At 42.7% G+C, this 24,369-nt stretch overlaps 1 protein-coding gene across 1 annotated transcript in view; it reads right to left on the bottom strand.

The window, feature by feature from the left end:
- Positions 1-24,369, bottom strand: part of LOC6584364 (homeobox protein cut) — a 90,091-nt gene that overhangs the window by 3,954 nt on the left and 61,768 nt on the right. Inside the window, exons 3-6 of the mRNA XM_044007269.1 lie at positions 13,909-14,492; positions 11,951-12,129; positions 9,247-10,182; positions 66-612 (exon numbers count right to left, since the gene is read on the bottom strand). Coding sequence (XP_043863204.1) covers positions 66-612; positions 9,247-10,182; positions 11,951-12,129; positions 13,909-14,492 — 2,246 coding nt within the window. The remainder of the gene's footprint in view (positions 1-65; positions 613-9,246; positions 10,183-11,950; positions 12,130-13,908; positions 14,493-24,369) is intronic.

The raw sequence follows: 24,369 nt of genomic DNA, 5'->3' as shown, positions 1-24,369 counted from the left end.
GCTTAAGAAGGTGAAGGCGTCTCTCGCCGATCTCTGGAGACAAAGTCTTGATATCGTTCACTCACCTGGGGAAGGCTGCTTCGCGCGGTGTGCGCGCCATTAGCTCTTGGTAGAGACGCGCCATCTTGTCCTGGGCGAGATCCTCATGGCGCAGTCGTTGCTGCTGCTCGCGCTGCACAGCCTCACGCTGTTCGCGCTGCTCGCGTTGCTGCTGCTGCTGGTGGACGGCAACGGCGGCAGCGGCGGCGGCCGCCTCGCGTTGCTCGCGCTGCGCATGGTCAGAGACGTGCAGCTGCTGCTGCTGCTGCGCCTGCTGCTGCTGTTGCTGCTGCTGCTGCTGCTGTTTGATCTGATGCTCCACCTTGTAGAAGGGCGAGCTGCAGCTCTGTGGCGGCGATTTGCTGTCATCGTTGCTGTGCGTATCGTCGCTGGCATGACGACGCTGGTGCTCCTGCTGTTGTTGCTGCTGCTGCTGCTGCTGTTGCTGCTGGGCGGCGACCACGTTGCTCTTCATCAGGGAGGAGGCTTCGCTGAGTATGTGTGCGAGGCGATCCTCGGACATGGAATCATCGCCGCCAGCGCCGCGACCAGCATACTGTGGCAGTCCAGAATCTATCCCAGAGGGAGTGAAAGAGAGAGAGAGAGGGAGAGAGGGCATGATTCCAGTTAATGTTGTTGATTGTATATTGATCGTAAAATGGCATTGGCTTGCCCATTAAACGTTATAAAGTTTATGCGCATTTCGGATTTTAGCTCATTTATTGAAGCCCAATTGATACGAACCACAAAAAAAAGAAAAACCGAATCGTGCTGGCCAGGGCCAACAGCCCAGCGGGCCAATTAAGCCATAAAGCGTTCAAAAAGCCAGCGCAAATTTGTGGCCATAAAGCGGCGCAGCATTTGAAAAAGCCCAGGCTCGATGCACTTTGGATTACGCCCAGTTTATGCACTGAGCGAAAGCCAGATCGAACTAGGAATTCAATTCTATAAACATACATATATATGGGTACGTATAAATACATATATAGCTAGCATTTATATCGCCTTTGTTCGCGACTTTGTGGTGCAGTGTATAATAAATTTGATAAACATTTTGTGTGTGCAACAAACATAAATTGCAAAGAATTGCGCACTGATCCCAGCCCCTTCCCCAGCCCCTCCAGCTGCCCCCTGTACACGGGCAAGCTCAATTATAACACCATTTGATTTTCAATCAACAAAACCGCGACCACAGACAAAGCCAACCGGACCAAAACATCAATGGCCATACAAATGTGAAACCTAGCGCACAGAGTTCAGTCAAAAAAAAAAAAAAATAAAAAAAATTGAAAAAAAAAATGAGAAATGCCTGGATGGGCCCTCCAAATAGTTCAATGCAAGCGAAGCGCTAATTTGGCACGCGCCATGGAGCCAAAATAGGTGGGCCATGGAAGTGGAGCTGCAGCTACAGCTGGAGTTGGAGTTGGAGTTGGAGTTGGAGCTAGAGCTAGAGTTGGGGCTGCTCATCGAAGCGCGCGCTGGCAGTGCCAGCTTGAATAAACGAAACGAAACGAAACGAAACGAGTCGAAATGAATAAATGAATGTGAATTCAATTGCAATTGAAAGAGTACAACAAACAAACGACAGCAACAAAAATGCTTTGCACAAATTCAATTGAAATGAAGGATTTTCACTTTTTTGCAGAATTTCTTTTTTTTTGCTGTTTTTTGGTTCCACTCGTTAAATGTCGCTGCAGCAAAAACAATCGAAAAATCGAAAAAAAGAAAGAAAGAAAAATCGAGTGGTAAATTGTAAAATAATCGCACAAGTGGTTGAGCTGAATGCCGAGCGCGCGTGTGTCCTTGTGGTATTTTTGTGGCTGCTGCTGCCGCTGCTGCCGCTGCTGCCGCTGCTGCCGCTGCTGCTGGCCAGCAAACATCAATCAGGGCCAGTCGGTGGTGGGCGTGGCTGGCGTTAGCGCAATGAAATAACTGAAAATCGCTTTACAATTGCCCAGGCATAATCGATGCCCCAAAGGAGCAAACACTTGTGCAGCACGAGTGGCTGAACGGTGCAGGAGTCGAAGAGGCGGACTCAGGACACAGGAAACGGAAATCAACACATGAATGACAAATGTTTGGTCGCCCGCTGTCAATTGAAGTGAACGAACGAGCGAACGAACGATTTGAAAAGTATTTCGCATTGAAATACAATAAAGCCACATAGATGCCACATAGATGGACAAAAGGCGATAAAAGGGCCAACTACAATAGATCGTAACGTTGCCTGCTTCTTCTTCTACTTCTACATATTTTTTTTTTTTTTTTTTTTTGGTTTTTGCAGAGTGACGACACATGCCACATGCCACATACCGCAGCCAGATTCATTGGATTTTACATTTTTGTATTTTTTGTACAGATTTTTATTTTCGATTTGCTTCAAATGCTTTTTGGCCAAAACATTTTTTTCGGCTATTATTACTCTGCTTTTGGCTGTTGGTCATCGTCGTCATCGCCGTCGCTTCATTTGGGGATTACAAAGTGTTTTTGTGTTATAAAGTCGAAGATGACATTGATGACACCTGGCCGACCCCCACACGTCCTGGACGGATGGACACTGTGGCCGGGCCACATGAGCTACAGACACAGACACAGACACAGACAGCTTAAGCGCTCTTTAGCCGGAGACGTAGCTAGAACTGAAAATGAAACTGCTAAAATGGCAAACGGATGTGTGCTGTAGCATCAGCAGGAGGAGCAACTGGAGGAGGAACTGAAGGCTATGGACAGTTCAATGCACTCGGTGTTAACTGTAACACACTCAGACAACTTCAACAATCAATAAGCGGCTAGATAAGGGCTTAAAGAGATATTTTGACTTTAAGACCTGAGTGGATCCATCCATAAATTGATGGGAATAAATCAAAATAAATTCAAATTAAAATATAATATTTAAAATATACCAAAAAACGTAGAATATACAATAGTATATAGATATATCAAATATATATCAAATATATACAAATTGTATAAAATATATTAATGCATATATAAATATAATAAAATATGAATTAAATAACAGCATATCAAATATACAAATATATAAAAATCATTTTATAAAATCTTTGTAATTTTAGAAAAATATTTCAAATAAACATATACATACACATATGGAATATATATAAATTATATGAAAAATACTTCAACTGATAGCTCAGCTGGTGTTGTAAAGCGTGTTTAGTGCATTTGAATAAATTTCATTCTAGACTCGCTCCAGCTGGCATTGAAATCTTTTAAATTGTCAAAAAAAATTCATGAATATCTATTGATATACAATATGTGAAAGGTATAACGGTAAAAAAAGTAACTTTTTAAGCAGCTAACTGTCGCGTTTTTTGCATGGATGGATTTGCAGACAGAGGCGACTTTTAAATAACGCAATGCCCCAACCACAGGCACAGCTCAATTCCATAGACAACAAAAATAAAAAAAGAAGAAATTTATATATATATGCATATATATATTTGTATTTGTATATTTGAATATTTGTCTCTCAATTTTATTTTTTTTTACCATTGGCCATTTTTTGTCTGCGCTTTTGTGTGTTTGCTGTGTGTATGTGTGTGTGTGTGTGTGTGTTGTTTGTAATTTATTAGAGAGGAACATGTTGACCAAATTGTCATTCAAAAGGATATGGATTTAACGCGAAAAATATAGATATGAGCTATCATGTAGCACATATATATACATATATAAATATGAATATATATATCTTTGTATATACATATATATATCTATATATGTATCTATATATCTATAGCTATCTACCACCACCTGTGCCACAATTTGCTTGATGAATATTTGCCTTTTATAACAAATCAGACGAATATTCTCGCCAGACACGATGAGTGCTAGTCCCCCTGTCATCCTTACCCCCCCCCCTACGTGTGTCCCCGACCCTGCTCAGTGGACTGTAGATTTTTGTCCTTTTGTTGTTGTTGTATTTCTTGCCTTTGTGGAGTTTTTCCTAATACAATAAATATTTGCCAGCACACAAATATGTAATCATACTTCAGTATGATTCAGAAAAAAAAGGGTTTTTAGTTGAGTGGCTAAGGCGCAGTGGGGGCGTGGCTGGTAGGTGGTGGTGGTGGTGGTGGCGGCTGTTGCCACAATTGAACTGGCGCATTGAAATTGGCACACGCACGCAATTTGCATTAATTGCAAGAAAAATTTTCTAATTAAAATGCCAGTCAGTTCGTATGCGTGTGTGTGTGTGTGTGTGTGTGTGTGTGAGTGTGTCTGTGGGGGGTGGTATTAGCAGAAGTGTCAATTAAAAAACAAAACGGAAAAAAACTCAGACAGAGCGACCGACAGACACCTGCTTGAGGCGGGCTTCTTGCTTCTAACTGAGCTGAGGGCAAACGTAGCGTATGAAGTGAAGTGGATGCCCCACATGGAGGCGCGTGCAGACGGGGCGGGGGGCGCACAACATCAAACAGTCGATGAGAATTGCAGGTAAATTGGAAATTGGATTTGGGGGTTATTAAATAGACCTGCGCTGGCTGCGGCTAATTTGCAAGTTTTATTTGGTATTTTTTGGTATTTTTTTTTTTTTTTTTGGGTTTTGTTTGTTTGTTGATTTTGTTCTTATATATTTTTGGGTTGTTGTTTTGTTGTTGTTTATTTTTGTTGATTGTTGTCAAAGTTCATTACAAAGTAATTAGCTCGAGCAACACACAGACAGCTGCAAATGAAAGTTGGGGCAAGTGCAACACGAGAGACATGTGCAACATTTTGCGGCATAATGGCAAAATGTCGAAGACAAACTTTTTGCCATGTCTAGGCTATGCGGCATGCCAGCACACAGACAAGGCTACACATATAAGTATATGTATATATGTATGTATATATGTATATGTATATATATGTATATATTTGTAATTGTTTTATATACATATATACCTATACATTTACATTTATTTATTTATGTGCGCTTTGTGCTCTGTCACTTGGATTGCGACAATGATTCAACATGCTGACTCATTGACTAAGCTATCGAAGATTTAGTATAGCCCATTTCTTTCTTCATAAGAATATACGAATTCCTTTTTGTTTGATTTTTGGTTTGTTATTATATTATTAAAGAAATTCAGTTGTGCGCGCCTTATGCTAATTTATGTTTATTATATTTTCTTGCGGCGGCCACGCCCCGCCAGCCCCACACACATAAAGCAATTTTCAACAAAATCAAATAAAATAAATTACAATCAAAGCGAAAAAAACAAAAACAAAAAAAGAAAACTACTTAAATTTGAGGCCAAAAAGCGCAGGAATTGATACGCCCCGTTGGCCACTTAGTCAGGCTGTGTGTGCATGTGTGTATGTGTGTGTGTGTGTGTGTGCGTGTGTGCCTCACATATTTCGCTTTATGGCTGGTGACAAATAATTTGTGAAACGGCGGCAAATAAAAGTGCCTGGCAGCGTTTTGTCTTCTGTCTGTTTGGCATTTGGAATGCTTTTGTCTTTACCTCCTCGATCTTCTGTTCGAGAGCTGTCCCATACACCATTCCCCTATCCCCCATCCCCCCATCCCCTCGCCACTCACACTCCACTCTCTGAATGTGCGCTAGTTGTATTGTTTTGTCTTCTTTGCCGCGTGCTTTTCTATTTTAGGCCACGCACTTTTCGCCTGACTTTTCGATAGCTCTCTCGCCCGCTGCTGCTGCTGCTGCTGCTGCTCTGCTGCTGCTAAAACAAATAGACGACGTCTGCTAAAATTATGTGTTAATATGCTAGTATTATTAGCTGCCATAACGAGTTGCCTCGGCCACATTCGCATGCCGTCGACAAATACAAATATTGCCCATTACGTATACGACTTGTCTGACGCGGCTAAAATAACGTTGAGCTTTGTTTGTTTTTCCTCTTTTATTTCCATTTACTTTTCTCTTTTCCATTTTTTTGTGTGTGTGCTGTATTTTTTTAATTCCCTGCCCCGATTTTGAAGTTTTGTGTGTGTGTGTGTGTGTGTTTTTTTTTTTACAAATGCTAAATGCAGTTTGAATTGAGTACTCAAACGGCACTTGGTTGAACTCCGTTGTAAACTTAAACTACTTCTCACCCTCTCTCTCCCTCTCTCTCACCCTCCTTCCCCCTCTCTGTCGTTCACTATTTACCCTCTCTATTTGGTCGTGCTCAACTCGTGTTGGTTTGTCATGGTAAAAACATTGTCAACTTGCAGGCACTGTGCTTGCACAGTGGTTTAAAATTTATATATCTATGTGTACTTTGAAAATGTAATCGATAAAAATTATCGATAGGAGCTGAGTATATAAAACGAGCTCAATTCAGCTATTATAAACTATTATAAATCTAACGTTAAAATATAGCTAAAATATTTATAGCTTTTTAGGCTTAATCAATAATTCTAACGACCTTTATCTATCTACATACATATTAATCGATAACACTGTTTTCTTGGCTAAGCAAACGAGCCGAGTTCCATTTTATTCTATTATTTGTATATATATATATATATATATATATGTATCGCTTGTCAAACTTCCGTTATTTTATAACTTTTCAATAGTTTTTTGTTGCCTTCTTCCACTCGCTTTGCCCGTGCGCCGTTTAATATGCAACAATTGTCGTCAAATGTTTTATAGCAGCGCAAATAGAAGAAGCAGAAGAAAAAAAAGGAAAACCAAGCAAAATTAACGGCAGAGCAAACCGAAAACGCGAAAACTTTTTGCCTCCCACTCTGGAGTTGCCGCCGCCCCTACTGCTGCTCCTGCTGCTGCTGGCACCCCCCCTCCCCCACCAACCGCTAAACCAATCGTTTGGTAGCCGCCCTTGGCATAACTCCACATTGCAGCGCCCAGCTCCCAAATGCTATCCCGCTCAGCTGCCGCACCACTCGCCCACTCTTCAGCCAAGTCTACGCCTCCGCCTCCGCCTCCGCCCCCGCTGCCACGCCCCGCGGCCAGCACTCAGCTGGCGCACTTTGTCCGGCACAAAGACGACTTCAAACGCGCGCCACGTCAACGTTTTGCATGCCTCGTTGAAGGCAGCAGTTGCATTGCGTTTCGTTGTTGTTGTTGTTGTTGTTGCTGTTGTCGTTGTCGTTGTTTACATTTAATTCTACTTTATGTTTGCTGTTGTTGTTCTTGTTGTTGCTGTGTTTTTAATTGTTGTTTTTGTTGCTGTTGCTGCTGCTGCTGCTGTTGCTGTTGCTGTTGTATATGTATTTTGTTTCAAGCCTTTCACAGACCAATTGTCACGGCAGTCGTCGCGCCGCCCCATGCCCATTTCAGCCCGTTCCATTCCAGCTCGTTCCTCGCTTTAAACAATTACAATTCAAAAATCATTGACGCGCCAAAAAGTTCGCACAACTTTGCTAGCCCACAAAGCGACTTCAAAGTATTGCCGCTTGTTATTTTGTAATAATTCTGATTTCTATTCTAATAATTTACAAATTTTATGCAACCAACTTGCGCCCTGAGCTAGGCAACAGTTTTGTTGTTGTTGTTGTTGTTGTTGTTTGTGTGTAAACCCCTTTTATATAACTGTGTCTATGACCGGCTCTATGGCATGCATCTAAATGCCTATTTGCTTATAATTAACTGACATCGGGCAACGGGACAAGTGTGAGAGTGTGTGTGGGAGTGCGGGGGCGGGTCACTAAACACACTCAATCAGAGAAAAAAAAAAAAAAAAAAAAAAAAAAAAAACTCAGCAATTGCAGCGCCCGCCTTCTACAGCCATAAATATATAAACAGTTAGTTTAGCTGTCATGAGTAATCGTCATAAATTAATTGTCAACATTTGCATGCACTTAGACACACACACACACACACAGAGGCACGCACGTGTGCATTATGCACACAGAGAGCCACAGTAAAACTTTGATTAACTTTACCAAGTCGCTGCAAGGAGAGCCGTGTGTGTGTGTGTGTGTGTGTGTGTGTGTGTGTGTGTGTGTGTGTTGGTGTGCTTGTGTATTGGGCAGGTGCGTGTTTGTAGTTTAAAAATACTTTTGCATTGACATATTTGTAGCTGGTCGGGCTCAGTCGCAGTCTGGCATAGTTGTGGGGCAGCCCATTAAATTGATGACTAATCAATAAAAAGCTTAACCAAGACAACTGCAAACAAAACGACAAACAGTCAGACAGACAGACAGAGGGCAACTTTGCGCCGCTATCGTTAACCAAAGATCACAATTTGTTGTATTTGAAACGATTGTGTTTTGCATTCGCAAATCGTTGTACGGCTAATGTGCAAATTTGTGAAAATTTATGGCGACAGGCGAAATGGTTGCATGAAATGCATCCAGTCGTCGCCATCGTTGTTGCTCGTTGGCACGTTGATTATACGCAAAAATCAAAAATAATTAAAATTTCACATTTTAATGTTTTGGCCGGCCGCCAGCCGAAAGTATTCAAAATACGAGCAAATGAGAAAAAAAAAAATGAAAAGAAAACAAAATAATAATCAAAGAATACATGAAAATGAAACAAGCGAGAAATGAGTTAAACGTGGGCATGAAATGCGCAATATGCAATGCGAAAATTCCAAAATATTTACTCAAATCTAGGCAAATCAATTGAATGAAGAAGAAGAACTTATTGCTTACTGGAAATGTTTGAATAAATCACAAATGATTTTGAAAGTGGGCGAGCAGTGCTTCAGAAGACAAAAGCTGAGTGTCATGAAACTGCAGATGAACTTTCAATGAGCTCGCCTGGCATAAGATTGATATAGCAAGTAGCAACTGTTAGCTGTTTGCCCCATAGCAAATGTATGACAAAAGCTGAATGTTATGAAACAGTAGCTTATAATTGAGCAGAATTATATTAGTTTGCCAAGGCAAGCCTTGGCTTGCTTGCTTGACAACGCGATTGCCTTTCGACCAGTGAGTGACAAAAGCTGAATGCCATGAAATGGAAGATGATCAATTATTCGCTTAATTCAAAGCACATTCATATGGCAGATGACTAGGAAATGTGGCCCAACTCTTCAGGCATACTAAGAGTGATATATGTCAGTTCATAGCAAACAGCAACTGTCAGCTGTCACGCTCTCTGCGTGCAACGGCTGTCAACTGTTTTTAAGCTGCTGTGCTTTGTGCTACTACATACATACATACATACATATATCTACTAGCAGTGGCTGCCACTAATTAGCTGGGCAAAAGAGAGCGCGAAAAACAAGACAGTGAAAAAAAAAAAAAAAAAAAAAAAACGAACAACAAGGTTAGGCACTCACCTTTCTTGGGTATGAGGGATTTGAGCAGCATGACGGCATTATCATCGCAGGCCCAGGCATGCATCTTGCGGTAGCTGTCGCGACCCTTCTCTGTCAGCTTATCCCAGGGCTTTGGCTTGCTGAGCAGCTCGGAGACGGTGCCCTGCGACAGGCCCAATATGTATTTGGCGAACAGACGCTGGCCGATGTTGTGCACGGAGAGCAGCTCGCGAACGCGTCGCGAGATGTGCAGCGTGTCCAGTGCCTGATTGGCGTACTTGTCCATGTTGTAGCGCAGCATCTCCTGCAGCTTGGCCTCCATGGGATCACCCTTGGGTATCAGCGATTCACCCAAACGGCCAGCCATCGAAACGCCCGGCTGCAGCTGCAGCTCGGCGTCCGCGAACCGAAAGTGGGCACGCGCCTCCTGGCCAGCGGCCGCGGCAGCCGCAAACTGGAATGGCAGGCTGGGCAGATTGGGCAGGAAGCCTGGCGCACCCAAAGCAGCCGCATGCTGGGCATGGGCAGCCATTGCTGCTGCGGCCACAGCCGCGTTCGCATTGGGGGTCAGACTGTTGTTGTTGTCCTCGGCAACGGCAACGGCGGCAGCCGCCACATTGGCAGCGGCCGCTGCCTGCAACAGCGACTTGTTGCCGTTCAGCGTGCTGGCAATGCTCGCCGCCAGCTGGGCGGTGCTGTTCGGTGTGCTGTTGGCGCTGGATGAGTTCGAGTCGGCGCCATGATGCAAATGGTGTGCCGTATGCAACAGTTGGCCATGCCCCATGCTGCCGTGATGGTGGGCGTGATGGTGATGATTCAGCGGATCGCTGCCGGTCAGGCTGCTGTTGCTGCTATTGCTGCTGTTGTGCAAAAGTTGCTGCTGCTGCAGCTGGGGCTGTTGCTGTTGCTGCTGCTGCTGCTGCTGTTGCTGCTGAAGTTGGTGGTGTGTGGCGGCATCTAGGCGTGCGGATTTGGAATTGGAACAAGAGGAGTGATTGGCATGTGAGAAAGTTGAGTTAACCAATTGACTGAGCAGCACAGTGGACGAGGGTCCATGTTGTTGCTGTTGTTGTTGCTGTTGCTGTTGTTGTTGTTGATAGTGTTGTTGTTGCTGTTGTTGTTGTTGTTGTTGTTGTTGTTGCTGGGGCTGCGGCAGTGGCGGTGGCGGTGGAGGCAACAATTGCTGCTGCACCACATTGGCATTTTGATAAATTGTTGGCGTTTTGCTCCCAGTTGCAACTGCAGCTGTTATTGCTGCTGCTGGTGCTGCAGTTGCTGTTGCTGCAGTTGCTGCTGCAGCTGTGCTCGTTTCAAAGCCACGCCTCCAATAGCTATTGACCAGCTGCTCTTCTAGCGTTTGAGCTGGAGCTGCAGCCTCGGCTATTACCTCGTCTGTGTCTAAGATTTCGATTTTCGGCTGTAAATTGGCCTCGACCAATGTCTCATTCTCATTCGTTCCAGTTTTGTTTAAATCTGGCTTGGCAACTGCTGCTGCTGCTGCTGCGGTTGCTGCTGCTGCTGCTGCTGCTACTTCTGCTGCTGCGGCTGCTGTTGCTGCATCTTCTTCTACAGCTGTTGTTGCTACGTCTACGGCTTGTTGTTGTTGCGGCATTTCTGCGGGAAACAACAAAAAAGTTGTGCCTTTTGTTGCTGCTACTTATTTGCAATGATCTATCATAAAATATTTGTTTGTCTTTTTTTTTTTTTTGGTATTTAGTAGTATTTGGTATATTTGTTTGGTATATACTGATTTTAACAACATCCATGGAACAAAACGCCAAAAATTAATCAAAATTTGTATATTTTTGATTTCATTCAATTTGTTTCATATAATTTTTATATATTTTTTTCGTATTGTTTGCCAACAATTCGCACTTTTCGCTTGCCAATTCGAACAACAAAACAACAAAGAAACTGTGTGTGTGTGTGTGTGTGTAATTGTTGTAAATAGAGACTCATAAATATATATATGCATATGGATTTGTATATATAAATATATATGTAGCACGACAGAGACAGAATGAGTGAGATAGACAGCAGGATAGAGAAAGAGAGAGAGAGAGAGAGAGCGAGAGGGGAGATAGACACAGAGCGATAGCATTGAACCCTGTTGTTGTCGATAATAATAACAATAATAATAATTGTAATAAGAATAATAATAATGATGATTGTCAACTGTTTCGCTTGGCCTCAATGTGTGTGTGTGTGTGTGTGTGTGTATGTATGTGTGTATGTAGACATGATCGATAAACATGCAGAGCAACTCAAAGTGTATAAAACAACAACAACAACAACAACAACGACTATAACAACGACAACAACAACGACAATGACAACATTCGCAGACGTTCTGATGCAAATATTGTAAATCAAAAATAATAATAATAATACAATAAAAAGAAGAGTAAGAAAAGTCGCAGAAGGAGAAAATCGCGATCGTCGCTGCGTTGACGCTTGTTGACAGCCATAAAAATTGGCGCCTCGTTTCTGTTGGCGCCGATAAGCTGGTAACATAATGCAACATAACGGAACGGAGGGGAACGGAAGGAACTGTGACGGTTCCACCAATAGTCGAACAGTTCATTAAACTTCCCTCCTGGGCGCCGTTGCACAGGCGGAAGAAATCAAAGCGTTGCACATCAACAGCGCCACGCGACATGGAAACGAAACGAAACGACGCGACGTCGGGCTGCAGCAGATACAGCTGCACTGCATGCATACTCACCATCGCTGACGGCATCGGTGCTGCCGTTCTTGAGCGCCTCGGCGGCCAAGGCCTTGGTCCGCTCCAGTAGCAGGGCTTGGAATTTGTTGGGATCGTTGGCACAGGCAGCGGCTGCTGCGGCCGCGGCGGCTGTGGCAATCGCCGACTGTGGACTGAGCACATTCAGGTCCAGTGGACTGCTGCAATGAGAACGGAATGGAAATGAGACGTGGATAAGCAATTGAGGGTCAGTTGGGTTTTGAGAGTAAATCCTAATTATTTATTATCAATGTGAATGATAACGAAATACGTTGGGTTTCGAAGGAACGAAATGGAAATGAAACACGTGATATTATTTATGATTTGAGAGTAAAATATTGGGTAGTCTAAAAAGTCTTTTCGTATTTGTAATGAAACTTCAAATCATATTTTTAAATATTTATAATAAACTTTATTAAATCAAATATGCACCATTTTGGTCGACCACCTTTTGCCATTTTTCCACTAGAGACATAATTCCATTCGTGTAAAACTTTCGTGGTTTCTCTTTGAAAAACTGCTTCAAGTGATTTTCACAGGCTTCTCTTGAAGCCAACTTTACTCCGTTAAGGGAGTTCTGCATTGACCGAAATAAATGGTAGTCCGAAGGTGCAAGGTCAGGGCTATATGGTGGATGCATTAAAACTTCCCAGCCAAGCTCTCTCAGTGTTTGCCGGGTCATCAAAGATGTGTGTGGTCTGGCGTTGTCCTGATGGAATACGATGCCCTTTCTGTTGATCAGTTCTGGCCGTTTTTTTTCGATTGCTTGCTTCAATCTCATCAGTTGTCCACAGTAAAGTGTCGAATCAATCGTTTGACCAGGCTGAAGCAGCTCATAGTGGATTATTCCTTTCCAATCCCACCAAACACACAGCATTACCTTTCGAGCCGTCAATCCTGGCTTTGCGACCATTTGTTGAGCTTCACCACTCTTGCACCATGATCTTTTTCGCACATTATTGTCGTATTTGATCCATTTTTCGTCTCCTGTTACCATTCTCTTCAGAAATGGTTCGATTTCATTTCGTTTCAGCAAAGAATCGCAAATGTTAATTCTGTCCAATAAATTTTTCACAGACAATTCATGTGGTATCCATACATCGAGCTTTTTTTTGTAGCCAGCCTTTTCTAAATGGTTCAGAACCGTTTGATGATGAATGTTTAGTTCATTTGCGATGTCATGGCTGCTTATGTGACGGTCTTGGTCAATCCTTTCCATAATTTCATCGACTTTTTCAAAGATTGGTCGACCAGAGCGAGGTGCATCTTTCACATCGAAATTTCCTGAACGGAAGCGTGCGAACCATTGTTGTGCTACACGAACTGATAGAGCATCGTCACCGTAAACATCACAAATTTCATTAGTGGCTTGCGTGGCATTCTTCCCTTTTTTATACAAAAATTTCAAAATATAGCGAATTTCTTCTTTATTTTCACTCATTTTTGAACAGCTGTAACTTTTTTCAAATTCTTTGAATTACATTTTTTTTTTTGGCAATCGAAGCTTAAAGTGCTACCAATCGAACACCACAATGTGTACACAATGTGATTGGTAGCACTGGAGATATACGACGCCAACGACATCTATTGGCAAAATACGAAAAAACTTTTTAGACTACCTAGATCTGTTAGTTAAGTGAGAGGCGGCTGTATTCCTCACGTGAACGAAATGGAAATGAAACAGCTTGAAGCCTTTGAGTGTTGGCTATGGTTTTAAAGTGGATCAAGTTTATAAATAAAATGAAAAGCGTCACCATTAGTTTGATGTCGAGGGAACGAAATGGAAATGAAACATGAGCTTGCCAATCAATGAACATTTTCAATTTTGCATTTCAGCCTGAAGAGAACAAGATGGAAGTGACACAGACTAAAGCAATGACTGTTCAGGTATGAACTGGCAATGGAACAGTTCCGCTTGCCATGCCAATGCAAATACTTACTGCTGCTCCTTTTTGATTTTCAGCTCATTGCTGTCCGCTGCGGCTGTGGCATTCGCTATTTCTGCATCGTGCTCCTCGGCATCCTCCTTGTCCTGCTCATCGTCGTGGCGATTGTTGACCAAAGCTGAATGTTGCGGCTGTTGCTGCTGCTGCTGTTGCTCGCTATTGGTCAGATGCAGGTCGTCATCATCATCGCCATCGGCGTCGCGCAGCTCATTATCACGATCATTGTCATCGTCATCGTCATCATCGTCGTTGTGTCGATGGGTCGATGTTAGATCAGTTGTCTTGAATACGACATTGTTGTTGTCGCTGCTCTGGTTGCTGTGATTGTTGTTGTTGTTGTTGTTATTGTTGTTGCTGCTGTTGCTATTATTGTTGTTTGTCGCAGCAGCATTCACAGCGGCAGCCAATGCCGTTGCCTCGGCCAGCGCCTCGTTTATCTGCTGCTTATCCAAGCGGGCCTCCAGGCGCATTATGTGCTGTCGCTTCACCTCCAGGTGCTCTTCGAGCCTCTGGATTTGTACCAGGTGAGTTTGTTCCAGGGCACGCAGGCGTTGCAACTCATCCAAAAGTGCTTTAATCTGAAATCGATGGAAAAAATGCAATAATTAGTATTTTAATTGAGATGAGGTAAAAAGGGAAATATTTTTAACAATTTTATTTAGTATATTTCATATAAGATTTGGTATATTTTATATACATATAGTTTTCCAGCATAAATAAAGTGATATGATATGAGCGAGACAGAGTGAGTGGGTAATAGACAGAGAGGGACAATGAACGAGAGGGAGAGAGAGAGAGAGGGAGAGAGAGAGAGAGAGGGCTTGTCTTGCATTTGCTCTGCTTTGCGTGGTCTCATCAGCCATTTTCAATCAAAACTGACTTTTTATCATGTTTATTTTATTTATTTTTTTTTTTTGTAAGCAGCGAACAGACTGTTGTTAATTTTGTGAATTGTTTGGTTGCGCTTACAATCAGCAGTTGATGAATATTCGAGCCTTGGCGCATGTGAGAGCTGCAAACTTTTTGGTTGCATATTTTGTGGCAACTCTGCCATTGTGGCTGCTGCGGTTGCAAGGCCTTTCCACTCCGTCTCTCTCTCTCTCTCTGTCTATCTCTCTCCCCTTCTCTCGCTATCTGCTTGTATTTTTGTAATTGCACACATCAATAATTAAACAACAACAACAGCAATGCGAGCAAGTCAGGCGGAGATTTTTACACAGAGGAAAGTCGCATCGCATCGCATCGCATCGTCTGTCGTGTGTGCGTGGAAAAGTTCGAGAGTTATAAAATAATTTTTAATAAAATTAACAACGACGACGACGTCGCTGATTGCCTGCGACTCAAGCGAACAGGCCACAGATACAGCCACAGGTGTAGCAGGGGCTAAGGTACAAGCACAATGCATGCTGCGTGTGGCAGGAGGCGGGGTCGAGCATGGAAGCATGGGGCCATAGCAGGCTGTGTGCCTCCGGCGAGCGTTTGAGTTTTTGGAACTTTGTTTGTTTGATGAAAATATGATAATTGGCAAATTTGACAAGGGAATTTTTCTTAAGTGCGTCAACGTGAGAGAGACGTGTGCGGAATGAATCTGTGAGGGAGGCACGCTGGCAGCAGGAGGCGTGGCGCCGCAACAAAGTTGACAAGATAAAGTTTTGCGCCTGGTGGTATGCAACAAATTTTTTTAATGACAGCCAGGTGGCTTGTATGCGTGCGTATGCGTGTATGTGTGCATGTCTGTGTGCGTGTGTGTGTATTTCTTATTATGTGATTAAAATTAATTTAATGGCGCGGTTTTTAATTGACGCATATGCCAAAGGCATACTGTCAACACACACATACACACGCACACACGCACACACACAGAGGGACAACTTTGTGTAGCGACTTTTGCTGGCAACTGTACCGCCAAACAGGACGCAAATCAGGCGAATGCCAATTGGTAATTTGCGTGTCATTGCGTTATTTGTGAGCCACGTTAATTTTGATCGTTGAGCCCCATATGACAGCAAAGTTGATTGAGTTAAACTTTTGCTTAATATACATAAACACACACACATATGCGCTTGCATGTGTGTGGTGTGTGTGTGTGTGTGCATCTATTTTATCAATAAACAAACCGAAATGGGCCAGATTGTGATTATTATTATTGGCGCACGGTTGACTGCGCATACACGTATGCAATAATATATAATTGGCATTAAAAACGCATCAGCATGAAATATCTATAAATATATATGCATGTATGTAGATGTATGCATGCATAGAAACATGTGTCCCTTTTAGTTGCTGCCTCTTCTTCGCTAGCTGCTTTAGCTTCTGCTTGTGTTGTTGGGCCCATGTCATGCCTCGAAATGCTAAGCAGTTAATTTCATTATCAATCAAAAGGCAGACCCCCTCTGTCCTCTGGGCTGGGCTGGGGTTGCGTGTTCGATTTTTCATTAGCATACGAGACATGTGAGTAGCTGCTAAGGACAACAACTCCCCCAGTTAAAAAGGAGAACAAGAACAAGAACATGAAGAAGAAGAAGAAGAAGTAGCACATGACAAGACGACAGGCGAGGACGACAAAAACAACGACGACGACTCAAATTAATTGCATAAAAATGTTGTATACCCCCATATAGACCTATTCAAAAACAAAAAATCCCTTCTGGCTGGCGTCTAATTGCCAACTCAATTGAGTCGCAGCGCCACCCCCCCGTCACCCCAGGCTCCCATGTCAAAAACCTTCTCAAAGTGGGAAAAGTAAAAAATTTGTTTTGTTAAATAAACGCAATTAGCATGCGGCGCAAGTGTACGGGTATGCCAAGGGTTGTGCGTGTGTGTGTGTGTGTGTCTGTCTTGTTGTGTCTTACACAAACACAAACACACACACGCACACACACATACACACACACTGACAGACACATGCGAGTTCATTAATAATCAACTGCTTGCCATATACAATCGCCTTAAAACTACAGTATGCTCGCAATTTGGCAACAGCGCACGCTGAAATTTGGCAACGCCGCCAGCCAGTTAACATTAATAGAGAGATGGGTGCATATCTAGACATTTTTGTCATTTTTCGATTTGATTCCACTTCAGCATATACTACTATTCGGCGAGCTGCGTTCGCTCTGTTGTTTGAGGAATTATTAAAACGATAAATCAACTTTTTGGGGATTTTCGACACAGCTCAAAAATCATTTGCAACCCTTTGCGTCAGAAAACTTTTGCCTGTCCGATTCCCGTTGGCTGCCTTTTGCGGCTTTTGCCTCTTGCGGCTGACTGGGATGCCAGCAGCCTGTCGGGTAAGGGTGGGGTTGGGCGGCCGATTTGACTCGACTACAACAATCAAACAAAAACTATGAGATGAATGTTTGGCAATTGTGGGTGGGGCCCTATTGACTATAAAATTATGAAAATTTACATTTTTCCAACAATGGGAATAGTTGAATATTTAGGTAAGAGACTGTTGGACATTGACTGACAGTTACGGCTGCCTCTCTCTCAGTGTGTGTGTGTGTGTGTGTGTGTGTTAATTGGCGTTGGTTTGTTGCCTAGACCAACTCCCCCCCGCTAGCAAAGAAATGCATGTTGTATGCAAAATAGACAGCGATATTTAGCTGATAGTCTATAGCTGTGTATACACATATGCATATGTAATATAAAGATATATAAAATATAATAGAACAACAACCCTTGTGTGTGCGTTTTTATATTCCTGCTTTGGGGCTTGAGCTGGGGGCTGGGGGCTGGGGCTGTGGCTGTGGCTGGGGGTAGCTGTCAGAATTGTAAAAAGTTGCGTAAGTTATGCAAAAATAGACACACACACACACACAGACGCAAACACACACACACACACATGTGGTGGGGGTTGGGGGTTGGTGTCCCAGGCAGAGACATTAGCATAGAGCTAAAAGCAAACGATTTGTAATTAACAAAATTGCCAGGCAGCCAGCGCGACGACAGGCAGGCAGGCTGGCAGTCAGTCTGCCAGCAGCCCCAAACAATTGACAAAGCAGTCAATACACACACGCACACACATCTACACAAAGCACAAGACAACAGCAAAAAACAACAATAACAAACACTCGAAGGCAAAAGACGTTGATGTGGCAGCAGGTGGGCGAATTGCTTGGGTCGATGCATAAAACGCCAAAAGGAATTAAGATGCTCGCTCTCTCTCTCTCTCTCTCTCTCCTTTCGCTGTCTCTCTCTTCTTGTGTGAGTGTGTGTGTGTGTGATTGCCACATTCATTCATATGTAGCAGGGTAAAAAAGGGTTTAATCAGCGAACATCTCAGAGCGCACACATACAGGCGACCAATATACAAATACAAATTAACAATAAGCAATCAAAGATACAAACACACACACACACACACACACCCATAGAGAAGAAGCTGCATATGCATGTATAAAAATTGTTGTAGCAGCCTTTTAGGCACGCCAGCTGCCAATGCCAAAAGCAACCGTCAAAGGAATTAAAACTCATTCGGGCATAAAAATTTTAAAATATATATACACATCGAAATATATATATATATATGGATATATATGTTCATATAATAGATATATACATATATATATATAGATATGTATATAAAGAGACAGCAGAGCCGAGCTAGCGACGCGGCAAGGAAGTTAGCTTGGGCGCTATAAAAAAGGGGTTACTTTTCAAGCATTCGGGCTAAAGAGGCTTTCGCTGCGAGCTGCGAGCTGCGAGGGTTGGGGGGCGGGCGTGTGTTGTTAATTTCCAAAAAGCCAAAAGACAAATGAGTAAAGAGCAGCAACAGCAACAGCAGCCGCAGCCGCAGCCGCAGCGTCGCTTTTGCCATCTCAATGTCGGCTTCAATTTTTTTTTCATTTTTTTTTTTTCTTTGCTTTTCGTTTGTCATTGATTTTTGATTGTTTCAAGTGTGGCGACCAAATAAGGGTTGAGGGTGGGCGTCTTCAAGTCTGCCAAGTGCACCCCAGAGCTTTGACGCCAAAGCTTTTGTCGCATTCTTTATGATTGTTGCTGCTGCTGCTGCTGCTCCTGCTGCAGCTGGCAATGCCCAAGTTGGCAATTTGCAACAAAAGACAAAACAAACGCTGGCAAAAAGGAATTGTCAAGCTGCAAATGCAGCGCACATATGAATGAGCGAGTGAGTGTGGGTGTGAGTGAGTGTGCGTGCGTATGAGTGTGTGGGAATGAGGTGCATTTGCAATGCAAGTGTATTGCGTTTTGCATGCGCTTCGATTTGTGTTTTTAGAGCGCTAATCAGTTGGCCTAATGCTTGTGAATACATTGAGTGTATTCAGAAATGAATATGCATAAGTGTATTCATAAATATGCATGGCAACATGATTGATTCATGTATGTATATCATTGGCAATATTCACAGTATTCATAAATGCATTTACAAGCGTACTCGATTTGAGAGTATTCATGAATACATTCATATAAATAATAAGCATATTAATTTTATATTCAATTACCAATTTGTGAAATCAAAATTGGTTTACTGCTAGTGTATTCATGAGTGTATTCATAAATATGCATAGCCAAATGATTAATTCATGTATATCATTGGCAATATTCACAGTATTCATAAATGCATTTACAAGTGTACTCGATTTGAGAGTATTCATGAATACATTCATATAAACAATTAGCATATTAATTTTATATTCAATTACCAATTTGTAAAATCAAAATTGGTTTACTGCTAGTGAGTGTATTCAAAGTGTATTCATGAGTGTATTCAAAGTGTGTTCATGAATGCATTCATAAATATGCATAGCCAAATGATTGATTCATTTATACCAATAGCAATATTCGCTGTATTTATAAGTGTATTCAGTTCGATTACATTCATGAATATATACTCATGTATTCATATACATTCACTTGAATAATTACCATATTTGGTTAGCAATCAATAAAGCCGCGCCTTTAGTCAAATGAAGCGCTTTAAGCTCTTAAGTGGCAGGTAATTTTGTATTTTTCATTATTTGTCATTCGCTTGGGGCACAAAGGTGAGCCGTATGCGGCGGCAGGTAACAATTTACAATTGTGGCAGGGGCAGCGCCTTGCCAATTCCGCTAAAGGTATAAATCAAACAATTTCGAACCGAGCTCCTCACGAAAGGACTTTGAAGCGCTACAGCGAAACAGACAGGCTGGCAAGCAGGCAGGCAGGCAGGCAGGCAGGCAAGGCTGACAGTGAGAGAGACAGATAGACATTTGTACAGTTTGTCATTCAGTCAGTGATTCAGTGATTCAGTCAGTCAAACAGTCATTCACTTACGCACACACGCACATTAGGGTACGGTTATTGAATTGATTTGGGAGCAAAACGACAGGAACAGTTGAATGTTTCAATGGCAAAACGGTGGGCTGGGGATTGGGGGCTGGGCGCTTGCTTGTTCGTAGTTAAGAAGGCGCACCGCCTCCTGGCCCATTGCGCTTCTCTTCGAACGTCTTGTTGTTGCTGTATTTTTTGGATTATAAAGTTTTGTAATTAAAATTTGACAGCTTTACAATTCCCGGGCACAGGCAGCAAAGAGCAGAAGGCAGTCGAGTCAGTCGAGCCAGTCGAGTCAGTGGCGAGTCAATGGATGCGAGGCGAAACCCTTTTGCTTATTCGAATTTAACAATTTTCGATTTATGTTTCGATTTTATTGTCAAACATTTTGTGCGTGGGGAGTTTTAATTGAAGTGTTGCTAGCTGAAGAGCATTAATACATATTTATATATATACATAGATATTTATGTGTATATATCTATCTACATATAGATCTGTATTTGTGTGTGTGTGTGTGTGTGTGTGTGTGCTGGGTCTGCACTGGCCATGCATCAAGCTGTACATTTTAATCAAAGCTCTTCCCCTAACCCACTCTGTGCCACTCACTCGCCCATTTTTGTTTCTAATTCGTTAAACTTTTGCTTAATAATTGTCTGGCCAAGCCGAACCCAGTTCCTGTTTGTGCATCCCCTCGTGCCCCCCCTCCCCACAATCGCCTCATAGAAGCGCGAGCTTGACTTTTATTCATATTTCTGCCTCAATTTCATAAATATATATATGAAGAGAATATATATATATATATATATAGAAAAAAAAAAAAAAATGAAATGTGATTTCTGTTTTGTTTTTGTTTTGCGACTACCCTCGATAAGCACTGAATGACGACTACAAAGTCGACCCAAAATGTAGCCCTTGAGTGGGTCGCGCATGGTGGGAACTGGAAACTGGAAACTGGGAGCTGGGAGCTGGGAGCTGGGGCCGTGGCCAGGACCAGTCGGCGACTGGTCCAGTCACATGTCTAATCCTTTTGCTTATTGATATGATATCTACACGCAGCAACCAGCAAACAAACGAACCCAACCTACGCCGCGTGGGAGTGAGCTAAAAAGGTTATGCCAGCGATTTTTATTTTATATATTGCGCTGTACAATAACCTTTTTTTTGTCGTTTTGTTTTTTCTATTTTGTAGAATGGGATTCTTCACGTTTTTTGGCTTTCATAATCAAAAAACGTTAAAATCATAGTCTAGACAATAATTTATGAGTACAGCATTGCTCTTCTGCTGCTGCTGCTGCTGCTGCTTGTTATACTTGATGTTGTTGTTGTCTTTTTTCAGTTGTCGGTTTTTGTCTCTTTGCCCGCATCATCAATATGAGAAAGGCAGACAACGGCCAACAGACCGCACTCGCATACCCCCCCTCATCCACCGTTCCCAGGCCACCAGCCCATCCCCCTTTGCTCCAGACTCAAACGCAATGCCAATCAACATCTCTAGCAAACATTCGTAAGGCATCATCATATCCTCTAGCTCGTTCTTTCTCATTTTTTCGGTTTTTTTTTTTTTTTTTTTTCGCCAATAGATATAAAAATATGAATATGCCGGCAGAGGCAGCGACAGAGGCAGCGAAAAAAAAAAAGAGAACACCACAACACCTTAATATCAGCTCGCTTACGTTAAGGACTTGCAGGCCGTCGAGTCCTCTAGTAGACTGAGCAGGCGAGCTCCACATGCTGGCTGGGCTTTGTTTGTGCAGTGGACGGGCCAGCTCGTTGGCATTTTCTAATGGCTTCAACTTCCTTCCTCTAGCTGTTGTCCCTTGCTGTATTCAGCTAGACGCTAGCTGTGCTGGGATAGGGGAGGGGAGGGGGGAGGGAAAGGGAGTCGATGTGTTTCAATTGTGTTTATTTTTGTGGCACATGCAAAGGCTACTTAAAGTCGTGCCACGTGACGTATGCGCATTGATAATTGAGCTGAGCTGAGCTGAGTTGAGTTGAGTTGAGTTGAGTTGAGCTGACTTCCCAGAGCATTTGCTTGCACTTCCGGCATCCACTCTCTCGCCCGCCTCCCGTCTCTCCCACTCCAAGCACAGCTGCGTTTTGCAAATCTTAAGCAAACACATTTTGCGATTATCAAATATCAGTTCGTCAATTTGTTTTCTGTTTTGTATTTGGTATTTTTTATTGATTTGTGCCGTCTCTGAAGATTGCCGACAAAGTGAAGTGCCGACGAAATCATACATTTGCCAAGATAGAGTGGGAGAGAGAGAGAGAGAGAGAGAGAGGCAGTGGGAGTGGGAGTGGGAGAGTGGAAACGAGACAGTTGTGCAGTTGAATTCTAATTTGATTTGCGCGTCAGGTTCTAATTGGATTTGCTGCAGGCACTGCGTCTGCGGCTAAGCTCAATCTTCATTTGATGACAATTTCATTTTCTATTAACGAGAAATTGTAATGCCAATTGCTGGCCAAATGGACTGGCATCGGAGCCGGGGATGTGCATAAAAAACAGCCATGGCCCAAACGGATATTCCAATAGTGGATGGCAAGAGTACTGGGCGACTATTAACTATGCCAAAAAGGGATACAAACACACACACACACACACATACATATATATATATAGCAGTGTGTATGTATATACATTTGTATATATGCAGATAGCAAGCTTATTTTAATTGCCCGTCTGCTTGGCTTTCTGATTATGGACAGGCGCACAGTGGGCCATAAAAGCATAATATGTATATAGTATATATTTTCATAGGATCTTTGCCATAGTCAAATATTTACATCTATATCGATATTCACATGATCAATTATTATCGATGAGGCTGACTATAGATCTACCTATATTTCTACCTACTCATGAATGCACTGTTACGGACCCATCTATTCCACTGTGCGACAGTGGGTAAGAACTGACCAACTAGCTGGCTAGCTATGCGATGCTGGGCTGGGTTGATGGGGCTGACTGGTCGCATTTGAGCGACCCACGGCAATTATTTTGACGACGCGTAATTTGCGTTGACGATGCGGATGATGAAGAAGATGACGGCGTGGACCAACATGAAGATGCAGACGCAGCGACAGACGACGAAGCTGTAGACGGCGAAGACGTCGCGGTTTTTTCTGCGTCAAAATTGAAGCGACAGCGTAGCAAACTAATTAAAGCCAAAGCAGAGTCTCCCCAGCCACATGCCCAGTCCTCTCTCTCTCCTCTCTCCTCACACACACACACACACACACACAGTTGCAGAGACGCCCCAATTGCAGTTTGCTGGCCGAAAATGAACGATTTTAACGCTTAGCCTTTTTTAATTGTCCAAACGCTGTTGGATCGAAGGGCCGAGGGCAGCCGTGTGGTACAGTGTGGCCTGCTTTTGATGGGCATGCCGTAACTTAAATGCATGGCGTCAATAATTATTTCCATTTTCATTTCCATTCGCATTTTATTTGCTTCGCATTTCATCAAATTGGGATGGAAGAGGGCGTGGACGAGGAGGTGGTGGCGGCGGAGGAGGAGGAGGAGGCGTTTGCTTTTAATTAGAAATCAATTGTCTATGTAATTGCGTGCGGTTTTTCATTTCAACTTGTCTTCTTTGTCGCCATCTTCTTCTTCTTTTGTTTTGCTTCTGTTTCCCTGTCACACATACAAAAAAATTTGATCACGATATATAAAATCATAGCGATTAGCGTTTATCATTTGTTTGCATCTCTTTAAACGTGTCGCACAGAAGGTCGTCAAACAGCAGCAAAAAGAAGAAGAAGAAGAAGCAGAAGAAGACGAAGAAAAAGCAAAGTCGAAAGAATCGCAGTGCTAATCAGACAAATGTGCAACAGCTGCAACAACAACAACAACAACAGCTACAACAACAACTTTTGCTGATTGCAGTTGGCCAAGCTCGCGCTGGGTAATAAATTATAATGCATGTTTAATTAATTGTTGAATCATTTACTGCGAGCTTTGGTTTTTTGTTTTTTTTTTTGTCTAGCAATTTGATGATTTGCCACATTCCGTGGGAGCCGAGCTTGCAGCATGTTGCCGTTGCATGCGGCAGCAGCATGCGCAACGAGCATTTTCTCAATTTAATGCTAAATTAATTAATGCAATTTGATTTATTGACAGGCAAAAATTGTCTTCGTTTTCTCTAATTAAAATCTTGAATTTCCGTTCAAGCTTGTAATTGA

This window comes from Drosophila mojavensis, unplaced genomic scaffold (genome assembly GCF_018153725.1).
Source record: "Drosophila mojavensis isolate 15081-1352.22 unplaced genomic scaffold, ASM1815372v1 contig_136, whole genome shotgun sequence".
Lineage (NCBI taxonomy): Eukaryota > Metazoa > Arthropoda > Insecta > Diptera > Drosophilidae > Drosophila > Drosophila mojavensis.
This window is presented reverse-complemented; position numbering and strand designations above follow the sequence as displayed.